General features: G+C 39.5%; 1 protein-coding gene across 1 annotated transcript in view; it reads right to left on the reverse strand.

Moving 5' to 3' along the window:
- Nucleotides 1-7201: 7201 nt before the first annotated feature.
- Nucleotides 7202-22697, reverse strand: part of trpm4a (transient receptor potential cation channel, subfamily M, member 4a) — a 34242-nt gene continuing 18746 nt past the window's right edge. The window contains exons 12-29 of the mRNA XM_088317132.1: nucleotides 21615-21917; nucleotides 21324-21425; nucleotides 21078-21206; nucleotides 20803-20932; nucleotides 19122-19267; nucleotides 18373-18485; nucleotides 18176-18283; nucleotides 18036-18082; nucleotides 15926-16158; nucleotides 15663-15778; nucleotides 14585-14717; nucleotides 14312-14486; nucleotides 12983-13148; nucleotides 12706-12887; nucleotides 12373-12505; nucleotides 9232-9304; nucleotides 8162-8255; nucleotides 7202-8015 (exon numbers count right to left, since the gene is read on the reverse strand). Of these exons, the coding sequence (XP_088173258.1) occupies nucleotides 7999-8015; nucleotides 8162-8255; nucleotides 9232-9304; nucleotides 12373-12505; nucleotides 12706-12887; nucleotides 12983-13148; nucleotides 14312-14486; nucleotides 14585-14717; nucleotides 15663-15778; nucleotides 15926-16158; nucleotides 18036-18082; nucleotides 18176-18283; nucleotides 18373-18485; nucleotides 19122-19267; nucleotides 20803-20932; nucleotides 21078-21206; nucleotides 21324-21425; nucleotides 21615-21917 (2400 nt within the window). The 3' untranslated portion in view covers nucleotides 7202-7998. The remainder of the gene's footprint in view (nucleotides 8016-8161; nucleotides 8256-9231; nucleotides 9305-12372; nucleotides 12506-12705; nucleotides 12888-12982; nucleotides 13149-14311; nucleotides 14487-14584; nucleotides 14718-15662; nucleotides 15779-15925; nucleotides 16159-18035; nucleotides 18083-18175; nucleotides 18284-18372; nucleotides 18486-19121; nucleotides 19268-20802; nucleotides 20933-21077; nucleotides 21207-21323; nucleotides 21426-21614; nucleotides 21918-22697) is intronic.

The following is a 22697-nucleotide window of genomic DNA, read 5'->3' on the forward strand; positions in this document are numbered from 1 at the left end:
AGGGGCACATGTGGGTGGGCAGGCTTGCATTCATAAGTCACTGAGGGTAAAGGGACTGATTAGGTGGAGGTGGGGGAATGGTTGGTTGGGGGGCTATAAGGAAGAGGTGAAGCTCACTGGCTTTCCATAATCATCATCAAATCTCCCTTTTGCAGGACCAAAGAGATACATTTACTGTACAATCCTCAACTGTGAAAGTAATGCATGTCTTTTGTCCACAAATGCAATACATTAGCACTGGTAATGGAAAGGATCATCTTTGATCCGTGATCCGTACAGATCAAGCACCGGGCACAATCCGCGAAATAGTTGGTGGGAAAAAAAAAATGTGCGTTCACACTAAGGCAACATAATTTGCCCACATTTGCTATAATAGCAGCAGAGGAAGTTGAAAACTCTCATAGGTCATCTAAGTCGCATGTATGGGACCGTTTTGGCTACTTGGGGCGAAATGAGTCATCAAATTAATGATTCAGGATTATTTTTCTGCCTCTTGTCCCAACATCATGTCAAGGAAGCTACAACCATACTTGAACAAGCTGCCTCCAAAAAGGCTAACATCAAAAGAAGGCTTACCAAATCATACACTGAGTTATTGATGCCGATGCAATAGCCTTAGCCGACTTTTACTTTACGGAAGCCGCATGGTGGTGTAACGGCAAACTTGAATTTCATTCTAAATTTTTCGACATTGCTTATCGCAGTTTTAATTGCCATTACATAGTTGCCACCGAAATATACGCTACGCCGTCCTGAAATCAACTTCAGTCGCTAATTTAGGACGCTAACAAACCGCTAGTTAATTACACTGTCATTGTATAGTACGGCACGAGTCTCTACCATTAGTGGCTAGCAGCTAGCTGTTAACATTAGCTACAAGTGCCAGAGAAGTAGTTCAACTGCCGTTCCTCAGCTTACATTTATTTTTTGTTTTACCATATTTTCCGGACTATAAGCCGCTACTTTTTTCCTCGATTTTGAACCATGCGGCTAATACAACGGTGCAGCTTTTCTGTGGATTTTTCTTCCACTGGAAGGGGCTCTCTATAGTTCAGAAAATACGCTAAATAAATCTCGACTTTTTTTTCTCTTGGGTCTGTTCTGTTGTAATTAGCAAAGTTGTTGCCATGATAAAAGGCACTGTTTTAACAATCAAGAACCTTTATGTGCATTCACAGTAAAAATAGTTCTGTACATGTAGTAAAGTTTTTTTCACCATAGAAAACTGCGGCTTATAGCCTGGTGCAGCTTGTATACCATTTTTCTGTTCCAATAGTTGTTGCAGCTTATATGCAGGTGCGCCTTATAGTCCGGATAATGCAGTACTTTTTCTTTTTTTCAATATTGTGGCTTTAGATTATTTTATAATGCACTTTCCGTGTTTAAAGGAAGCAACTATGCCCGAGAACGCACTTTGAAGTCTTTTTCATTATGAAAAAAAAAAAAAAAAGCTAAAAAAAATTTTTCTACAATTATTTTATACAACACTTTTGCTCATTATATTATCTAAAGAAAACATTCAGCTTAAAATGTATGGCAGGTTACCTTTTTATATTGTATCTACTCCACCGAGATTAAAATAAGAATGTATCCTGCATTGTGTTGGGTTAAATCACATTCTTAAATCCGAAACGGACATAAGGAGTTGATTTTTTTTCCTATGTGCAAAAGAATTCAATTTATCCTTTTTTTTTTCGCTCTATTTTCAGAGACACACCGCACAACAAAAATGTTATAGCCTGTTTTTTTGTGCTGCTTGGGAATTTAGCTTACCGTTGTGTGCTAAATTGGGCATCTCGGCGTAGCAAGGACGTGTTCTTAGCATGTATAAAGTGCATCTGACAATTTGGTGGCGGAAAGTAATTTACACAATACATCTTCTGGAATGATGTTCCAAGTCTGGCGCAGTGGATAGACTACGGGTCCAATGCGATTTTGAGTGCTCATGCAGGCAGCCCCTTCTGCATTTATGAGGGCAACCGTTTAAATTGTCTGTCCCCACAGCGGCCAAGTGTCATGCATCCTTTTCCACACATATGTCTCCATGCAAGATGTGAGTGTGCCACATTTAAAGGAGTGCCACTTTGATAGGCGGTGCATGAGGTTGACTTTATTCATGCCCAAAACGGCGCAAACCACCCTTTGAAATGCGTCACCTTACCTCCACCTGAGCTAACTGGAGAGAAGATGTAATTTAGTGCCAGCTATTTTGGATCTTAGTCCAGAGCCCGGGCCTTTAGTCACTTTCACAATATTGCACTTTTCACATTTGCAGATATTCATGAGATACTGGCTTCAAATATTCCACAATACAAAGTGCCATGACATCAGCTGGGCACATCCAAGTTGGATGTCTTTGACCCTGTTGTCCAATTTTAGTGTGTTCAACAAGCATCCTCGACTCATTTCACAACTCATACAAAAAGTCTAAATTACTGTAATGAATATTGATGTATTGTGTCTCAGGTTATTCTCCCCAACATATTTTGTCTGCGCTACCAGCTCACTTCAAATATGCTCTTTATAACACTACATGCTTCTCGTATGTCCATCATGCTGATGCAGTAAGAGCCTTTAGTCCAATCCCAGACACTGATCTAGGGACCATTTACTTCTCCGTTCCTGCCTCTATATACTATCCCCAAAATAGATGGATTTGTGCAAGGGGGAGTTGACAACTGAACTATTTAAAACCACACAACGCCACAGTCAGTGTAATGTGAGCCTCCTGGGCTGTGTTGGTGTGGGAGCAGCACAGTATCAGAAAGTCTCTGTCAAGTTTCACTTCGACATAGAGGAAATTAAATCTATGGCAGAAAGCTGGAAACATGTTCTCCCCGTGCCTGCGTGGGTTTTCTACGGGTATTCCGGTTTCCTCCGAACATAACCCAACCAAAGTTGTTTTACTCTTCTAAATGTAACCAAGATGTGTACCTTTTCAACATTACAACATGTCGTTTCTTTATATTTAACAAGTTTTCCTTTCCTTTCCTCAAAGGACACTTTGAATTGGTTGAACATTGTTACTTATGTAATAGGTCTCTGTAAAAATTATGTCTCCACTAAAATTCACCCCGCTGACAAACTAAGTAGTGATTTAATGTGTTTTTTATCACAGTCAGTACATTTTAATGATGCCCATATTTTATGCACATGGCCTGATTTTTATTTATATTTTTCTGATCTTGTCGACTTGAGAGAAAGAGGCAAGTATTTTTTCTTGACTTGTTTTGTCACATTCTGTTGTCACCTCGTGTCTTAAAATGGTGACCAATAGTCACGAAAATTTACATGCACAGCTCTACTCTTGTTCACTTTAACCTGTGAAGAAAAAAATCTAAATAATCTGCACAATATTTTGCATTTTATTGATATTAAATGGGAGCTCCTATGAAGAAAAGCCATTCTCACCTCCACAATGATACAGCCAAGATTAGCGGCATGAGATATAAAATACATTTATACCACTAATCTTGGCTGAACAAGTAACCTAGCGCTAATTGAGTCCTGACAGCTCCAGTGGCGTTAGCCTGTCAGCTGAGGTGGGCTAATGACTGTGTCCCAATGGAGTCGAACAAAACTTTAGCATTGAACGTTCCGACCAATAAAAGCTCCTGTAACCTGTCCTATAGGATCCTATCTTCTGAAAATGTCACAAATTTGATCATTATACTGACCTAAATAGATCTACAAATGTATTTTTCATCGTAGTGGTAGCGCCACCTATTGACTGAAATAAATACATATTTTATTATTTGATCTTTTCCTCCTAGAAAGGTCAATAAGATCCTCCCTATGTTTGCTCAAAAGAGTATTTAAGCCTTTGTGATTTAATAGCAAGAAGTTTGTGAGTTCTCGTGAAACGTAGCGCTGTCCACCAAGAAAACAACACAAATTTTGACTGTCTTGGCATTCATGAAAACTCGTGAAAACCTTGCACACACATCAAGGCTGACAAAAGCATTAGGTTTTCAGTTTATCGTGCAATATTTTTTAAAATGGCTCTGAAGCGCCGCCTTGTAAAAATTTGCAAATACATTCGACTGGGTACTAACTGTAACATAACACGCAAGTAACACAGCCTATTCATTTGTGCACAACTGCAGCACAAATAAATAAAATAAAATGTTGGAGCTGAACCAGAGCTAGACAGATTTGTGACGGTGCTGGAGCACTAATTTCATACACCCCATTTTGTTATTTAATGAGTAACCATTTGAAGTTGTAAAAATGCTCTTCAGACCTCTGAAAATGTAGAAATACCAAATGTGTGTAAAGTCTCTAATGTTAGGCTACCACGGCAATCTGCTAGGCTCATAAACTTGTAATTCTGAGCAGCCGTAACCCTCACCGCATGTCACTGTGGTAGAAGAAGTGATAGACGTTTAGTCGTGGGAGACAGCTGAGTTTAAAGGAGCGAGGAGAAGAAGGTTGCGCAGGGATGAAGACTGCAAAGTGGATGAAAGTGGAGATGAGCTCAGACATGCCAAAGACATTTCTTGTGCCACTGACTCTGCCTCCATTGACCCACTTGACCCACTTAGTTATGCGTAACAACTTTAAAAATAATCCTTCGCTCCATCACAAATCATCAGATAATTTTGGGCGATTTGTTGGTGAGGTGAAAAGTTTTGTTCCTATAAAGTGGGAAATGAAATCAAAATCAATTTATATTCATAAACGGTCTGACAAGGTGTCGTGAGGTGATGAGATGATAGCAGAGTGTGCTGCGTCAGCCCCTTCGTCAAGTGGATTTGACATTACGCCCGCAGGGTTTATTTGCTTCCCTCAATATGATCCCATGCCTCATCTCTTTCCATGTAAGGACTGGCTAAAGTGGGGGCCAGCCTTGAGCCAAGCTCTTGAGAGTACCATGTAGTTGTGGGGACATGACTGAACTAAGCAAACAATTTTGTGTATCACACAGAAATACATTTCACGATTAATAACAATCATCACAATTTGGAAAAAAAAAAAATCATGCAAGACTTTAGTCAATGTCTTAGTTTTAACACTAAAAGGTTATGTAATGGAAGCACAGCAATTTGTGGGTGTGTTTGTGTACAAGAGAAATCACAAAAAGTTTATTATATAGTCTACTAGTTTAATCGACTATTTTACAAATAGCAAAAATAGTTAAGGGCAGATATGAATGAATTTATTGTGTCTAAATATTTTAAGCTTTGTTGCATGTGGCTTCCAGAGAGTAGAAGTACATATTTGCTAAATGTCTTTCAAGAGTCTCAGTCATCCAGGTCACAGATATCCAAGAAGGGTGAAGGGCAACTGGTTGTTTAAAAAAAAAACTTTCCAAGTGTCTTAAACTGACTGACCTGGATTACGATGTGGTTTAATTCTTCCAAAGGGACCTCTCCCCTACTTTGGCGCTCCAACATACTGGATGCTTAATTACTCATCAATCTGAGAAGACTGTCAAATTTTCACCTCGTCATGTCAGTGAGTCGTCACAACATCACTTGCGCAATACTAAACCATTTATTACAGTACAATTAACAAGGCTGCTCATGACCAATTTGGGGTCCGAAGTGAAATTTTATTTGGCCCTCCCTATCTTTCTCCATGTGTCATAAGTACAAAATGACCCAACCACAAAATACCGTTTGACAACCTTCATTGACAATAAAGAGTTAATAGAAATATTAAAGTAAAAAATAAATCCAACCTGAATTAAATTTATTAATATGAATTACAAAAAAATTCTAACAGAAATAAATAGGCGTACCTAGATAAATCTATCATAAATGAGCATCTGTGCCTTTTACAGAAAAATACATCGCCATTTTCTGCACACAAATACATCAATTAGGTAGTCGAATGTATGACAACGACTGTGGCTATTACTTGAGGCCGCAGGCTTGACTTGGTTGGCTCACTGCTAACGCTACTACTACGCCACACTACTTTCCCGTGAAACGGTGGCCAAATACGTACGTGAGTGAGACGTTTTTTGCAAAAAAGAGTGGACTACCGACGACTGCCATAGAGAAATGTGCTAAGTAAGCTAGCTGAGTGATCACAGGGTACCACACGGCAAGTTAGAGGTGGGCAATTTATCTTTTGAACAGTTCATTTAACTCAATTGTATTCTACGCCTATTAACGATAAACTTTGCCCAGATGTGCCATGAATCTTTCAGTTCATCCATGAGGTCAGTGGGTTGGGGGGAAAAAAGTTAGCACCATGCAACAACCTCTGGTGCTCATTTGAGAACCATGCCAAAGATTTTATGCGCACCCTTGACTATACAAACATACTGTAAATTCCTTCAGTCTCAAGCCAGCGCTTTAAGTGGCTTGTACTCAGAAATACAGAATACCAGTATGTGTCAATTTTAGCCTAGAGCGTACCCAGATTTTCTACGGCGGACCGGGACTTCACGTTAGCCCACAGAACCCTCTCGTTCTATTTTTGTCTTGCACTTTGTGACACTCAGACAACTCCTTCAGCTCATTTTTTTTAATAAAGATTTTTGTTTTTATTATGCCTCATAATTTGGTGTGTGCGACGTCACTTAGCCATGTCAAGGAAGCTGCGAACATACTCATAATGTAACATGCCTCAAAAGCAAATGTGAATTTAAAAATAAAATACCACCAAACAATACACTGATGTCAATGCAATAGCTTTAGAGGGCTTTTATTTTGAAGTTGGCCCACATGGTGGTGTGACAGCTAGCTTGAATTGTCTTGGCTTATCATAATGTTTTTAGCCATTACATAATTGTTACCAACAGGCAGAATGCCATCCCAAAATCATATTTAGTCATTAATTTAGGACACACACAAAAAAAAAACGAAGTTACAATTACTTGTATGATGTTAAGGCCTTTTCTGTCAAGGTTTTGTGTGGACATTGGTGGAGGAGGAACTAAATGCAGGGAAGCGAGGCAGCTGTAACATGAAGGATATTTAATTGAAGAAACAAAACGCACACAAGAAATTTGGATTAAATAAAAATATTATCAAAGTACAAAACAACAAGGATCAAAGTAACAACCAAACTAGAATAGGAGGACTACAGGACGAGCATAGACAAAAGGCACTGAAAAAACACAACAGAAGACAACTAACATAGACACAGACATGGACAATGAACCAACAAGAAGTGAACGCAAACAGGGAACTAAATACAACCAAATTAACGAGACAACGAGGAACACCTGGACTCGACACAAAGTGAGCTGATTGTTTCGCAGAAGGGAATTGGTAAACGAACAAAGGTTGACACAATAAGCATGATGAGACAGAAGACACAGGAACACAAGGCAAAACATGAAACTAATGTCAAAAACTTAAATCAACATAACAGATCATAACATTTTCACTCTGCACTTAGCACAGAGCAATGTAGTCCCGGAAATAATTGATTTCACTGCTGCTTGAATGCTAGGCACCAAGCCATCATGCAGACTTTATTTGTACTATATGCAAGTCCGTGCACAGTAGCAGCAACGAGCTGCGTGATGCGGATCATCTCCTTCATGGTGACAAATGAACGACCCCACTAACAAGTAGCGTTTTAGCCGAGGAGGCAAACAAGGGGTTGCGAAGTGCACTAATTGCTAAAATGAAAAACTGCGCCGGGAAGGCTACAGCCACTTTTATAGGAGAAAGTTGGGATTGTACGGATGCGCCTGAAGGCGTCTCTCTTGGAAACACAAAAAAGTACACTGGATTACCACATTGTCTTTGGTTACACTTTGTTCTAGGTGTAGAATTTATTTTATCATAAAATACAAAGTTCATGAAGAAACATCAGGATAGGGATTTGGTTTTCCACTACACAAATGCAGAAATGTGCACAAAATTGTACTTTATGTATTGTAAACATAAACCCAGTCAAAGGTTTTGAAAAGTGAAACAAGTATAATTGAAAGCAAATTTTGAAAAAAAATATACACTTTTCCCCAGAGTACACAGTGTGTGAATGAATGTGTGCGTTGGTGAATGCATGTGTGTGAAAACCATTTCAGGCACTTCAGCTTGGCGACAGATCTACAAAAGTTGGGGGGGGGGGGAGGGGGGACAGAATGGACACCTCATTAATGGATAATCACAATCTCCACAGCGATGGTATTGTGAATTTGTATTATTGATCGAAGTGGATAAAGTTTTACGTTCCTGTAAGTAAACCTCTTTACCTCTTAGAAGTGGAGGGTTGCGGTTGGTTGTAATCAAATTACTCTGAGACATCGCTTCCATCATCCAGGTCAGGGAATTGCAGCAGAACTCCATCTAGAGAGTGTGTGAGTGCGAGAGCAAGAGAGAGAAACAGAATCTTTCAGACCCAAGCCAGACAAATTAAAATATCCATTTCCAATGACCTTTTCCTATTAAATGACAATTGTAAGGTTTAGCTCCAAATTGTCTTGGATTGTGGCAAAGTCTAAACCCACTGACCAAATTATTACTAGAAATTGGGGTTTTCTAATTGTTAGTTTGAGTTTCTAGCCATAACCATGGTTAATAACTAAAAGGTTCGGAAAAGGCTCTATGAAGAAGAATAGGTTCCACAGGGAATTGATCAAGTATCAATCCAAAGATAAGCAAGACATGACCTTTGATCCCTCAGGCGGCAACTGCATCAAAAACTGACATCAATGTGTAAAGAATATCACCAAATGGGCTCAGGAAACTTAAAAAAAATATGTCAGTAAATACAGTTCGACGCTACATTTGGAAGTGCAACATAAAAGTCTACCATGCAATGCATTTATCAACGGCACCCAGAAACGCTGCCGGCGACCATCTAAGATGGACTGATGCAAAGTACAAAAGTGTTCTGGTTTCTGACGAGTACACGTTTCAAATTGGTTTTGGCCAAAGAGGAAAAGAACCATCCGGGCTGTTATGAACGCAAAGTTCAAAAGCCGGCATCATTAATGCTGAAAGGCACATACAGGTTTTGGAGAAACATTTGCAACGTCTTTTTCATGGATCATGGATTCTTCATCGCCAGCCTATTTCAGCAAGACAACGCCAAACCACATTCCGCATATGTTACAACAATGTCTCTTTGAAATAAAAAGTGCAGACTTGTCTCCCATTGACAATATGTCGCACATTTTGAAGCGTAAAATACGATAAAGATGCTGGACTGTTGAACACGTGAAACTGCATGTCAAGCAACAATGGGATATAAAAAAGTACCAGATAATGAATGATGAACGGCTCTTGCATTTGTAGCATACTAATTAAGAGTATAGCTAACCTCTGCCTCCAGGAGCTGTAAACGCCGGTCGTGGTCACGGTTCTCTGCCATGTGCTTCAGCATCCCGTCCACCCTACACAAACACACACGTTCATTTGTAAATCATATGAAATAAATATGTACACAAAAATCATTCACACAATCTGGATATAACATTATTAAACCGCCAGTATATTACCCCCACCAATCAGCCTTAAAACGCATTTTTTTTCTTTGTCCCACAATTTGCTGGAATGCTTTATTACACTGGCCAACTTTTTTTTTTCTGAGTGCCAAAGAAATGTAAGGGGTTGCAGGGGAAGTTTGAGCTGCTGAATGCACAAATGACATCTGTTTCTTTGAATTAGCTCTATATTTTTGACTGTTGATTGATAATTTATTTGGGAATATCAAAAGTCTTTCTATTTTTTTTTTCGCTGATACAAGTGAAACAACTTTGTCGTTTACTATTAATAATGTCTTATTTCTGAATTTTTGTTTGATTTTTTTTTACATAAAATATGATTTACATATAGAAGGCTCTCTGCGATAAGTCTTTAACAATACTACATCAAAAATGAAATAATACTACTTTATCATAATTTAAAAAAAATGGATCCGAGTTGTCATCTAAAAAGAAAACCAATGGCACTTGAGCGGTTGTGTTAAACAAAAATATGGAATATCTCAAAAACTAGAGCCAATTTGTGAAAACCAATGTTATTTTTGGATTCAGTGACATTATAATGCACCCTAAATGTGTAAACATTCTTGGCACCAAAATGTGTGTTGAGCAGTGTTATAAATGAATAATATGAATAAATAAAGATTTAAAAACAATACCCTTTTCTCAAGCCTATGATTAAGAGCTTTCCAAGCATTGTTATTGCACTTTTAGAAATTATGTTAAGCCAATTTTTAATTTCTTCACTTTGCTATAAATGTCCTTAACTCTTTTGTCGTTACGTGCTTTTAAATAAGCTTTTAATTACATAAAGCACAATGGTTCTGCTTGTGTACAAAATGTGCCATATACAGAAAATACAGTCTCGTGACAGCATCTAGTGGCACAAAATGAGTATTACACTTTGAGACTTCCGAGAAAGCCGACATATAAGAAAATCACGTTTCACCTTATAATGAACCTGTTTGAAGACGTAACACGGTCTCAAAGTGTAACACCCGAATGGCAATTACTGAGGAAAGAGCATTCCAGGTTTTGAGAAGTTTGCCACCTATTTTTGCAACAAATGGGGGGCCAACTTCACGCAGGTCCTCCTGCAGAACATTTGGCCGAGAGGCTCAACGGAGGGACACGAAAAACAAAACTCACGAGGATGTCAGAACATGCAAAGTGCTGTCTTAAGAGACTATGCCAAAGTTACAAATGTCGACCTCAGGGCTAAATCATCCACCCAGAAGCGCCATGACTGGGTGCGTCACGTTCTCTGCTTTGTTTTGGAAAGTTGTTAACAGCTATGTTTGTAAATGCTTGTGTCTCTGCTTGTGGGAAGCACATTGAGTTGTCATGTGTACTATATAAATAAAACTGCCTTTCCTTGCTTTATACCAGGTGTGGGCAAACTACGGCCCGGGGGCCACATGCGGCCCGTTAAACATTTTAATCCGGACCGCCGAACTTGAAAAAAATTGAATAAACCTTGTTATGGTTTTATTTTCTAAACACTGTGTTTATTCAAAGACATATGTATTGTTGTAATGATTTTGTTCACTTTCATTTAAAATTCAATGTATTTTTTTTCTCAGATGAGGTGAGGTTACCAAAATACTCCATCCATCTGCCTTTGCCCCTCTGTCAAATTTTAGAACCCATTGTGGCCCGCCAATCAAAAAGTTTGCCCACCCATGCCTTATACCAGGCATCACCAAATGGCGGACCGCGGTCCGAATCCGGACCGCGCGATGGTTCGGACCGGACCCATGACCGCTCTCCGATGAATTTTTTTCAGGGCGCATTCGCAAACGTTGGCGCTGCAATTCCAGTTAATACGGAAAAGGCGACACTGATTTGAGCCAATCAAATCTTTTGTTTACGATCCACTGCCAATTGCGCAGCAGACCGGAAGAGAGTCCTGCTGACAGTTTGCCGTGCTAAAAAGTTAGCGAGGTCGATGCGTGTTATTTTAAATGAATGGACGGAGAAATTTACTTTCGTTCTGGCTGCAGCCGATTCAAAACCAGTGTGCATCATATGCTCCGAAACCATCGCAACATTTCGAAGCGCCACTACGAAACAAAGCGCCGCCCTTTTTTGCAAAGTTATCCGCTGAAGTTTGAGGTGAGCGCACACAAAAACATCGAACTTCGAGTGCAGTATAACAGATTTTTACATTTTCGTTTACAACCCAGCGGCATGCAAACGAATGTTCACTAAAAGTATCATGGATTTTGGGGAAACATAAAAAAACATTCAGTGATGGGGAAGTTGTGAAGGAGTGCTTAAATACGGTTGCACAAACATTATTTAAAGGAAAACACAAAGCCCAGATGTGTGAAATAATCTACCAAATCCCAATGGCCCTGACTCCGTTCCAACCCAGAATTAAGTCACTGGCATGGCAGTCACAAACTCATTTTTCTCATTAAGAGATGTTAAAAAAATATTCAAAAGAAAAAGTGGTGTCAAAGCTCATTTTGAATTAGTTTTTCAAAAGGACAGCCATTTTTATTGATTGTGTACTGAACATGTTGACCTGTTTTACTTGGATAATTAGGCTTTCGTTTTTGTTAGGCTGATAACTCTTTGATTTAAGAAAAAAAAGGTAAAAGATGTTAACTCAATGCTTAGCACTTGATATATTTCTGCAGGAGATATTTGACTGTTTTTTTCTGGAAGTGGCAAACTTAAGTTCCTGGAGCCACATTTTCTTGAATGTGAAATACACGCCTTATATTTGTTTGACTGGCAAAGGTGTTTAATGTGAACATTGCTAAATATTTAGTATATAAGTGCACTCTGTTGAAAATGACTAAATATTGAAACTAAAAATGTAAACATAGGCTAGACATTAAGGGAAGTTGGACTTTGGTTCTGACCTTTTAATTGGAAAAAATGTTACTCGTGGACCTCTGTGACTTTTAATTGAATACCTCTGCCTTATACTATCCGTCCAGTTTTAGAGTATAAAGTGTAGTACTTACTTGACAGATGTACGTTTAAGCCGCTCTGTGTCACTCTCTCTTTGCCGCTTATTCTGAGCAGACAGGAGATCCTCTTTCTGGATAGCCTCCCACATGTTAAGTCGGCTGGCCTTCACACCTTGCAGCTCCAAAACTGAGAGCAGAGTGTATCAGTAAACCACTGGGAAAGAATGGCGGGAAAAAAGATGCTTCTCGGTTTAAAGTCTTCGGGCGCCATTTTCAAACCACATAAAAAAAAAAATAGCACAAAGTAGTGTATTGCAATTAGATTTTTTTTTTTTTTGGCGGGGGGGGGGGGGGTACATTTAAAACTGTGTTTTGTGCTATTCTCACCAAAGTGTTTGCTTTTTTCAGAGGGGATGCGGCGAATGTATCTCTTGATGAAAACATTAAGATGTGAAATGATTATAAACGGTGGGGCCAAGCAAGGCCTCGAGTGGTATTCCACAATTAGGTTATAACGCTGAAACTTCCAGTAGATGTCACTGCGCTCCTGAACTTCGTTGAAAGTGTAACTGTGGGAAGTAAACGAAAAGAACTTAAGACCGCCGTGAAAATCCACATAGGAAAGTTGTACTGATGTGTTTGAAATGAATCATTCTACATGTACCTGAATATGGCGATGAGGAGATTGATTAACAGTATGTTGGTAACCAGAAGATAGACAGTCTGAAGGAGGATAACCAGCCAATTGGCATAGGTGTTCATGCAGGGCTCTGCTCCTGCTTGAATGAGTGTCCTGTTGTTGGTACAGTTGATTTGTTGAAATAATTCAGCTACATTGAAAAGGGATGAAAAGGTACAAAGCATCATTTGATCATATTCGATACATTTACAAAACCTTCCACCAAGTGACATTTACTGGAACTGTGATCAATTGGATATCCGGTATCGGTCAATAAATAAGAAAATAAATAAATATTTTACCTCAATTAACTCAGTTTGATTTACTTAAAAAAATAATTTTCATACTTTGCAAATATTGCGCCATATTAGCTGGACATCTTTAGCACGCCTCAGAACAAAACATCGTGTTTAAGTTACCACTTGGGCCTTGCAAACCAATACTGTTGGAGTGTGATGCTTGTGAGCAGTTTTGAGAAATGTTTCGAAAATAAATGTCTGCAAAGATGTCTCCATTTAGGTCATGTTCAAGAATTCAAGAAAGTTATAAGAACAGTCTTTGAATTAAATATACCTCATATTTGGTGATTTTGCATCAATTCCTAGATATTATTCTTTTTATTATTAAGTAAATATCTGTTATAAGCTTTGTGAAAAAATGGTAGTTGAAAAATGTGATTAATCACAATTAATCATGGAATTTTTTGTGATTAGTTAAAAAAAATAATCACTTGACAGCACTAAACTGTTTTGTTGGTGAATGGTAACTGGCAATTTTAAGAGAAATTAAATTAGAAAGGAGACGTCTGACTGGTGAACACCTTTGCTCGATACTGAGGATTTCCTCAGCTCAAAGCCTAAACCTAGACAATGATGAACTATCATCCAAGAAGAGATACCAGGTATCTGTGCCTAAGCCAGTGTGTAGCAAGCTGGGAAATAATTAACATTTTCTTTATACACTTTTTCTTGCTACTCCAAGAAATGGGTTTAAATGGTTGATTGATTTATTATTGGGTTTTTTCAAATAATTATTCATTATTATTCACATTTTATTTAATAAATGAATGTCATTGATGCTTTTTTATTCATTAAATTTCAAATATCTGGACTATTAAGTTATATATTGTAAAGTAATAATTCTAGCTTCTTCCTTATTTAATGTTAAACCAAATTTTGTTTGGGTCCATATTAAAAGGTTCATTTGTTCAATGCTGGTCCACGGCTTTGTTCAAGTTTTACTTTTCGGCCCACTGTGTGAGTTTGACACCCCTGATTTAGGACTTGACTTCTTTAAAGTGGCAAAGCCACTCACCATCCACTTCTTCCATAGGAAGTAGTCCATAAATGTGCATGTAGGGTTTGTGCAAGACACGGCGAAATATCCAATCTGGTCGGGGATCATATGAGTAGAGAAGTGCCTGGTTGGCTACGCCATACGCTATGAGCCACACAGCCAGGAAAAAAAGGAAGAAGAAAATGTCTTTCATCTGTGGAAATCAAATTGTGATGTCATTATTTGTTCGATAATTTAATCGTTTGAAATTTAGTGAGTTTGTTAGTTTTTGTGTATTTTGACATCCCTTACCATTTTGCCAACGATGATTATCTTTGGTCCAAGCTGTTTGTGGGCAGCAAATATATGGATCAGACGCATTGTGAAAACGATATAATCGATGGCCATCAGAGTTCGTCCAAACTCGAATGACTGTGAGAACATTCTGAAAGACATAACAGGAAAATTAGTCACAATCCTTGTGGAATCACTGACAATACATTCCTTGTGGGCCACTGTTTAACATATTTTGTATTTTTCTTATTTTTACCCATACGGAATATTGGAAACCTATCATTATTGGCAGAATGTTTTAAATGTCATTGTATCATGACTGCCAGTCAAAAAATGTTTTGAAGGTTAATGGAAGCCTCTAAAAAGGTTTTCGTTTGGACACAACAACTGCATTGTGTGTGTGCTTAAAGAAACGTTATTAACCTCCAAGCTTCAAAATGAACTAAAAACTGGCATGCGTAGTACCGAGAGCATCCAATAGTAGCGCTATAACTTGATAAGAAACAGTCTCGTATGTGCAAGCAAGTATCAAAGTAAATGAGCCTGACCTGCCAACCTGACCTGTCTGTGTCCTTGGTTATTGACAATCGATTGCAATCCTGTTCTTTAAGACAAGCAACTTAAATGACAAAAACTATTTAAGTGTAGCAGCCTTCTAATTTATGACTCATTTAGAGAGTTTTGTTTTATCGGTTTAAGCCTTGTAAAATTTATAAAGGAAAAAACAAATGATGTGGTGCCTCAAGTGGCGGTTGAGTGTACTGCAGGTAGTAACCTTCAGTCGCCGTTAATTAATTAATTAAATACAATTTCTACATAATCGCGACACTTTTCATGCATAGAGAGTCTGCTGTCCAAAACCTGCAGTGGTGTAGAGGCAAAATCCAAAAAGGGGATGGTGGCAGCCTCCGGTTTAAACACTCAGACATGTTCGCCCCAAAAACTATGTGGCACTATTTTAAAATTGCAAGGCTATATACTCTCGCACTCTGTCTTGTCCACATCTAATTAAATGGTAAAACTACATGAGAGTTTGATGTCTTCCATTGTTACAAGGCTCTAAATACCAAAGATAGATTCAAAACATCCTTATCACCTGCAGAACAGAGCACAAATGAAGATTGCGATGGCTATGAGATCACACTTATTCCATACATCCCGTATGTAACTCTTCATCCTCTGCGGCAAGAAGTTGCTGGGCATGAAGATGCTCTGTCAACCAAAAAGCAGGAGAGTTAATTGGATTTGAGGATTATTGTTTTGTTGTGTGCAATAAATGTAAAATTAGACGTTATTATATTTTAAATTATGACCTGTACAATCCAAGCGAGTGCAAAAGCTTTTCTCTTTGCCACTGACCTGTCGAAGCTCTTCACATACTAAGGTAAAAACCCAAAAGTAGAGCAGGAATTCCAATTTGGACGGGCCTCCTTGAGATAGGGACTTGAAATCCACCAATAGGACGTAAGCAAACAAGATGAGGAACAGGAAGTACATCAGCACGTTGCCCAGAAAGGAGGTGACAGGGGCAAACCAAAACTGTCTCCACCGTAAGACGATGAATGGCCTCCTCCCCTTAGATGTTGAAGAGGCTGGAACAAAAAGATAAAATGAGGATAAATACCAGATGAAAGCTAGAATAACACTCAATTATTTTCCCAGTAGAAAACAAGCATAAATCTTTTTATTATATCTGTTCCTATTACAAAGGTTTGTAAATTGATCCATAATTGAGAATTAATTGAATGATCAATTTTGCCTTAAACAGCTGCTATTTGCGCTGCAGCCTTATCACTTATATTAGAGTCTTGATTTAAAAAGATAATAATAATTTGATCATTAATTGGTGCACACATCCTGATGAAATAGATAAATAATTTCAACCATGTGCAAGCAAGATGGATCCGAAATGCACTTGATGACATGGAAACGTGGGATTGGGAAGAAGCACCGTGATTAGAAGTGACCATCAAGTTCCAGCTGAGAGTCCCGGCGAGACAATGTCATCAAATGAGAAAAATTGCCAACAGAAAATGCATAACGCAACTGCGACTGACAGATGCGACATTTCCAGCTCAGAAAAATAGGAAAAATATTAGCTGATCAGATCGAAGCATGATCTGCTCCTGTGGCTACAGGCAATCTATGAAGCATCGTCGACAGCTTTAGAAGGCACCTCACCAAGCTTCACATCAGAATGGCTACACAGCCGGTCTGGTCAGTTCAATCTAGTCAGTGGTTGAAGAGTTCAAAATGCCTGTTTGTGATGATATACTAAGATTTGCTAAAAGCTAAAAGTGTGCCAAAGCGGTAGGACATCATCCGGAGCCCACGGCAACGTAGCCAATGATTCAGATCTACCCACTTCCAGCAGTGAGGAAAAGCAGACCACAGGCAGAGTAGTAATCTGATCCAAACAGAAATCTGACACCTGGAAGAAGGAAGGCACTCTTCTCCAGCCGTTGAACTTGGAGCCGGAGGAACCTGGAGAAAGTGGGGATTACCAAAGAGGAAGATCACGTGGCCAAAGATCAGGGGACTGGAAGCTTTCCCTCCTCCGTTCAGTGCACGATGTACAATAAACCTCCACAGATGGGGAAGCGGGAGGAACAATGGCGCATCAAAATAGCAGGATGTAAAATGGTTCTCAGGCAGGGAATACAGATGGTATCATGACAAGGTTCTCTTCGCTCTGGCTGACAACTTGGAGTGGAAGAGACGGACATATAGTTTACACCAGAGAAGGGAAAACAAACGACAAGCCCAAGAAGACACAAAGATCGTCTGTCAAGCAGCATAGTCCTGAGAGATGAGTGAGGACCTTATGGTCTGAGGAAGCAATGAAGATCAACCTAATCTAAATGATTGTCACATTGGAAGTTGGAACTGAGGAGGTCTATGAGAGGAAAGACACCAAGTGCCAAGACCTCATCAAGCAGTGCAGGGCCAACGGACAGCAGATCTCAGGAAGGTCTGTGTGGAAAATGTGCCCGATCCTGGGAATAGCAGGAAGGGGAAAGAAGTCCGCTGTCCATAGAATGGAAGAGACAGCTGAAAGAGCATCTTGCTGGCTGTGGAATGGCGAGGAGGAATCAAGCTGGGGGCCGGGAGAAGATGGACAGTGACTGGCAACCACGTCAAAGGCGCCAATTGGAGGTTTTTGTGGTTCAGGGATGAAACGCACTTGGAAGTTAGATGCCTCCTGACGACTTCTTCTCCTGGCTGAAAGCTACAGTTATACATGTGACGGATTAAGACAGCATCAATGTAGATGTATTCAATAGTCATTTGGACACAAAAGTGGATGTGAATAAAACATTGTCAGACGAACAAAACTAACCAATCTTGATTAAAATATAATGTATGTAGCCACTTTAGAATGAAATGGACCAATAGGGGAGGAGAAATGTGTAGCTAACATGACCGAGTTATATTTGCCAAATTAATCAAAAACATGATCAGAACCCACCTTTCAGATCTTCTTTGAGAGCTGTGACCTCCTCAGCATCAACATCACTATTAAGTGCACAACAAAGAAGAAGTTTAAAAAACAGTAGTTCAAACATACTTGTTTTTGGAACGCTTGAATGAATGAATATACGCATTTACTTGTGTATAATGTCTTCCAGGGAAAGGAACCGAGCATCATTTGATTCTATGTTCTCAGTCTCTATGTGCTGGACCTCCACAGGATTAACCACTTTCTTCGGGGCCTTCCTGTTTATACACAACGGGCTCAAATCTTCCTCGCAAACACTGTAACCAAACCATCCTAGAATGGAGAATGCTCATAGTGCAACACCAACCTGAAGCTGATTAAGTCCGTGTAGATGAGGGGGGGCACGAAGAAGCACATCACCAATTTCCAGACCTCTGTACTTCTGTCCATGCTGCCCCACCAGATCTGGGAGAGCAATGCCTACAGCGAGAGAGCAGCAGCTTTACAGAACAACGCAACAAACTCATGATACACTAATGACATTTCATGCTAAATTGGTTGTCTTCTGTGTACTCTTCAGTTTAATCTTAAAATGAAAACTCACACTCAATTTAGAGTGTCCAATCAACCTGCCATGCATATTTTTGGAATGTGTTGAGGAAACCGAACTATTCAGAGGAAACCCAGGCAGGCACGGGGAGAACATTCAAACTCCACACAGGGAGAGCTGGAGCCGGAATTCGAACCCGCAACCTCTGCCCTTTGAGGACATCATGCTCACCAGTTGGCCATTGTGCCGCTTTAATTAAATAATAAAAACCAAAACTTTGGACAGCTTGTCATCGCCGTCTTCAGAGCCTCAAGATGACCTCGTTGGGCCAGTGACGTCACGTACACACCGAGTTAAATTAACCGTGGCGGCCAGTGGACGAACCCGGCTCACAAAAATATTGAGTTTTCTATCTTTTCTAGGCCTTTTCATTGCGTTTTTACCAAACTAATCCTTGGAATCTTACTATATGTATTCTGTCTTAAAAAAAATTTAGTCTAGCTTTTTTCGTGTCCCATACACTATATTAACCAAAAACTAAATAAAGTGGTAAGGTAAGAATTAACCTGAACTCCACCGTGGCTGAAGAATTGGCGAGCATCCGCCGCAGTGGCCATCTGCAGACATGTGGTTCCAAGCCACACTGGAGACTTGTTTATCAGGAGGTTGAAGGAGCGTCTCTCACTACTTTGGTAGCATTCTCCAAACACATCTGAACAGCACACAAAACATATAACAATTAAACATGTTTGGCTATGTTATATCTGTAATGTTAACAAGCTTTATAAGTACACATTCAAGAATAAAGTGTATTGTAGCATTTCAGGATCAATGCTGCATTATATACGCTGAGATCAGTTGTAAGGAAGGACAGCCACTTTTAGCCTATTGAGTGCGCAATGATGTGTAAGAGTGAAATATATACACCACAAATTCACAGGAGATGAGCCATGACAGAGATGGCTATAATGAATATTTTTTCCCGATACATTAATCGTCAGTCAAAATACTTCTCACCCAGCAGTTTGTACTTTTGTCTTTCTTAGCCTTTATTGAACCATGGCACATATTTCACATAGGGAGAGAAATTACGGCACACCACTTCCCAAAATGATTCACAAAAAGTGGATACACCGTTTAATTTTGTACCTTATGTCATATAGTGAAAGCGCATTTGATTGTGGTTGGCATAGATTCCATCCATCCATCCATCATCTATACCGCTTCTCCTCGAGGGGGGCGCTGGAGCCTATCCCAGCTATCTTTGGGCAGTAGGCGGGGGACACCCTGAATTGGTTGCCAGCCAATCACAGATCACACAGAGACGAACAACCATCCACGCTCACACTCATGCCTAGGGGCAATTTAGAATGCCCAATCGACCCACCATGCATGTTTTTGGAGTGTGTGAGGATACCGGAGTACCCGGAGGAAACCCACGCAGGCACGAGGAAAACATGCAAATTCCACACAGGATGGCCAGAGCCAGGATTTAACCCACACCCGATGCTGTCTCTCTCACTGTGAGGCCATTGTGCTAACCAGACGGCCACCGTGCCGCCCGTTGCCATAGGTTATTTAATATATATATTTTTTTTTTTATAGAAAATGTTTTTTGGGACATTGGATAATTTCCCGCAGCCCACCTGATGATCTCTCACGGAAGAATAATGGGAATCCCTGATGTACACTATTCACAAAAATGTGAAATATTTTGGTTTGTGATGAAATTTGGATGAACTTAAAATGCACTTTATCCTTTACCCAGGTGAACTAAATTTCACCCTCTCTAAACATTTAAATGCAAGAGGCTACTTTTCAGACTTGTTAAAAAAAAGTACTGATTGGCAAATTCACAATAGGTATTTCTTGCCTTGTTAGAATGCTATTGCTCAACCTGAGTCGTCATGATTATAAAAGCCATACTCGGCACAAGGTTTTGGAGGTTTTCGCTTTGTTTTGTGATCTAAACTTTTTGTTATTAGCGAGCCTCACACACGTGATTAAAGAAGTTGTCTTTACAAGTGTGAATTCTCCAACTTAAACGCGATATACTTCCCTATACTCAGTCCAAGGTTATTTTATTTATTAAAAAAAAAACTAACAAAATAACAAAAACTAAAATTGAAAAAAAAATGTATTCACAAAATGAAATTACATTTTACATTCATAAAACGAACTATAATCATAGAAAAAATTTCCTTTGTTTTCATCTTTGGAAATAAGAGCAGACTGTATGTCACTCACCATGTGCAAGATCCTCGAACTTCTGCGCCAGATCTTTCATGGCCACCTTGGTCTCTGTCTCACTTTCGAGCTTAGAAATTTCCCTCAGCAGCTTACAGCCACCCAGCGCACTCAGAACCGACTCCCCCGCCTGTCCAGAAACAGAGATACAGGTCACATCATAGTCAGTTTATGATATAATACATTAAAAAACGCATCAACAATAATATATATGCGGCGACTAGAGCAAAATGTACAATATTTCTTTGCACATATATTTTCCTTTGGAGCCTCACCATCTCCCAGAAATAAATCGCCATCTCACTGCGATTCTGCAGGACAGCCCAGATGAAAAGCGCTGCCCAGGGAGACTGGCAGCGTTTGTCCCGATATGCACATTTCCCCTGCAACAACTTGATCACTTTCTGAGAGAGAAAAAAAAAAAGAGAGATTTGAGTGTACAGTATTGTTTTTTTGTGTCTATTGTCTAAAAATGACACCATTACAACATAAAGTAATAAAAAAGAGTGCTGGTTACAGACTCTGAGGGCATGCCGAAGGCTGCAATTGGGGTCCAGACCCAGGGGTTCATAATAAAAATCCTCACAGACATCTCCCAGAAGGTCCCAGAGCACACGTGATACCTATATCAACAACAAAAGTCCGTATGATGATCATGATCTCGTGAAAAGATGCTTGATAAACAGTTTCCCAACTCAAGTGAAACTTTGAATGTTGATCATTCATTCGAGTAACTTAAATGGGAATACTTACACAAACAAATATACAAGTATGCAGAAGATGATTTAAATTGTCTATTTTTTTTTATTCACCTCAAACAGGCTAAGCTCTTGTGCTGAAGCTGGCCCAGACTTTGTGTTTTGCATGCTATTTAGTTGTCCCCTCTTGACTCTATTCAGACTGGCCAGTGATGCAGACAGGCTCAGACGGTTGTTCAGATGTCTCTGGAGCAGAGTGTAGACCACAGTGCTCTCCGAGAGCGAGCGATACAAACTTTCTAAGCGCTCGTACGTCAGGTAGTCCAGAATATTCAGACCGTTCTCACAGAAGAGGCGCACAAACTGGGGTTTGTCATTGATCAAAGCATCTGTCATGGAGTCGTCCAAGTCCTCGTACTGAAAATACAGTCATTTTGTCAACAACGATGGCACAACATTACTCAAAAAGAAAGGAAAGCCTTCAATCGGGGTGGCGCAGTGATGTATGTTGCAAGCATGTCTGCCTCACAGTTAAGAGTTTTATTGGCTCGAACTTCACTGATTGTATAGCGCTAACATGTTCTCCTTTTGCTTGCTTAGACATTGTCTGGTTACTCAGACTTCCTCCAACGTTGCAAAAATATCCAGCCTAGGTTAAATGAAGACTCTAAATCAGGGGTGGGCAAACTTTTTGATTGGCAGGCCACAATGGGGTCTAAAATTTGACAGAGGGGCAGATGGATGGAGTGTTTTGGTAAACTCACCTTATCGGGAAAAAAAATATACATTGGATTTTAAATGAAAGTGAACAAAAGCATTACAACAATATATATATATATATATATATATATATATATATATATGTGTGTGTTTGAAAAACTACAGGATTAAGAAAATAAAACATTAACAAGGTTTATTCATTTAATTTTTTTCAAGTTTGACGGGCCGGATTAAAACGTTTAACGGGCCGCATGCGGCCCCCGGGCTGTAGTTTGCTCACACCTGCTCTAAATTGCCTTTGGGTGTGATGTCAGTAGGAATGATTGTTTGTCGACATGATCCCTGTGGTTGAGCAATCCAGGATCACCTTTAATCAGGCTCTCACTCAAACTAAAACTGTTGAATTACAGTCTCATCTTATTCCAAAAACTAGTCATAATGAGTCTCCATCATGTTTATGAACTGCACTTATAATCA

Source organism: Idiotropiscis lumnitzeri, chromosome 15 (genome assembly GCF_059441095.1).
Source record: "Idiotropiscis lumnitzeri isolate Australia: NSW breed Sydney's pygmy pipehorse chromosome 15, RoL_Ilum_1.0, whole genome shotgun sequence".
Lineage (NCBI taxonomy): Eukaryota > Metazoa > Chordata > Actinopteri > Syngnathiformes > Syngnathidae > Idiotropiscis > Idiotropiscis lumnitzeri.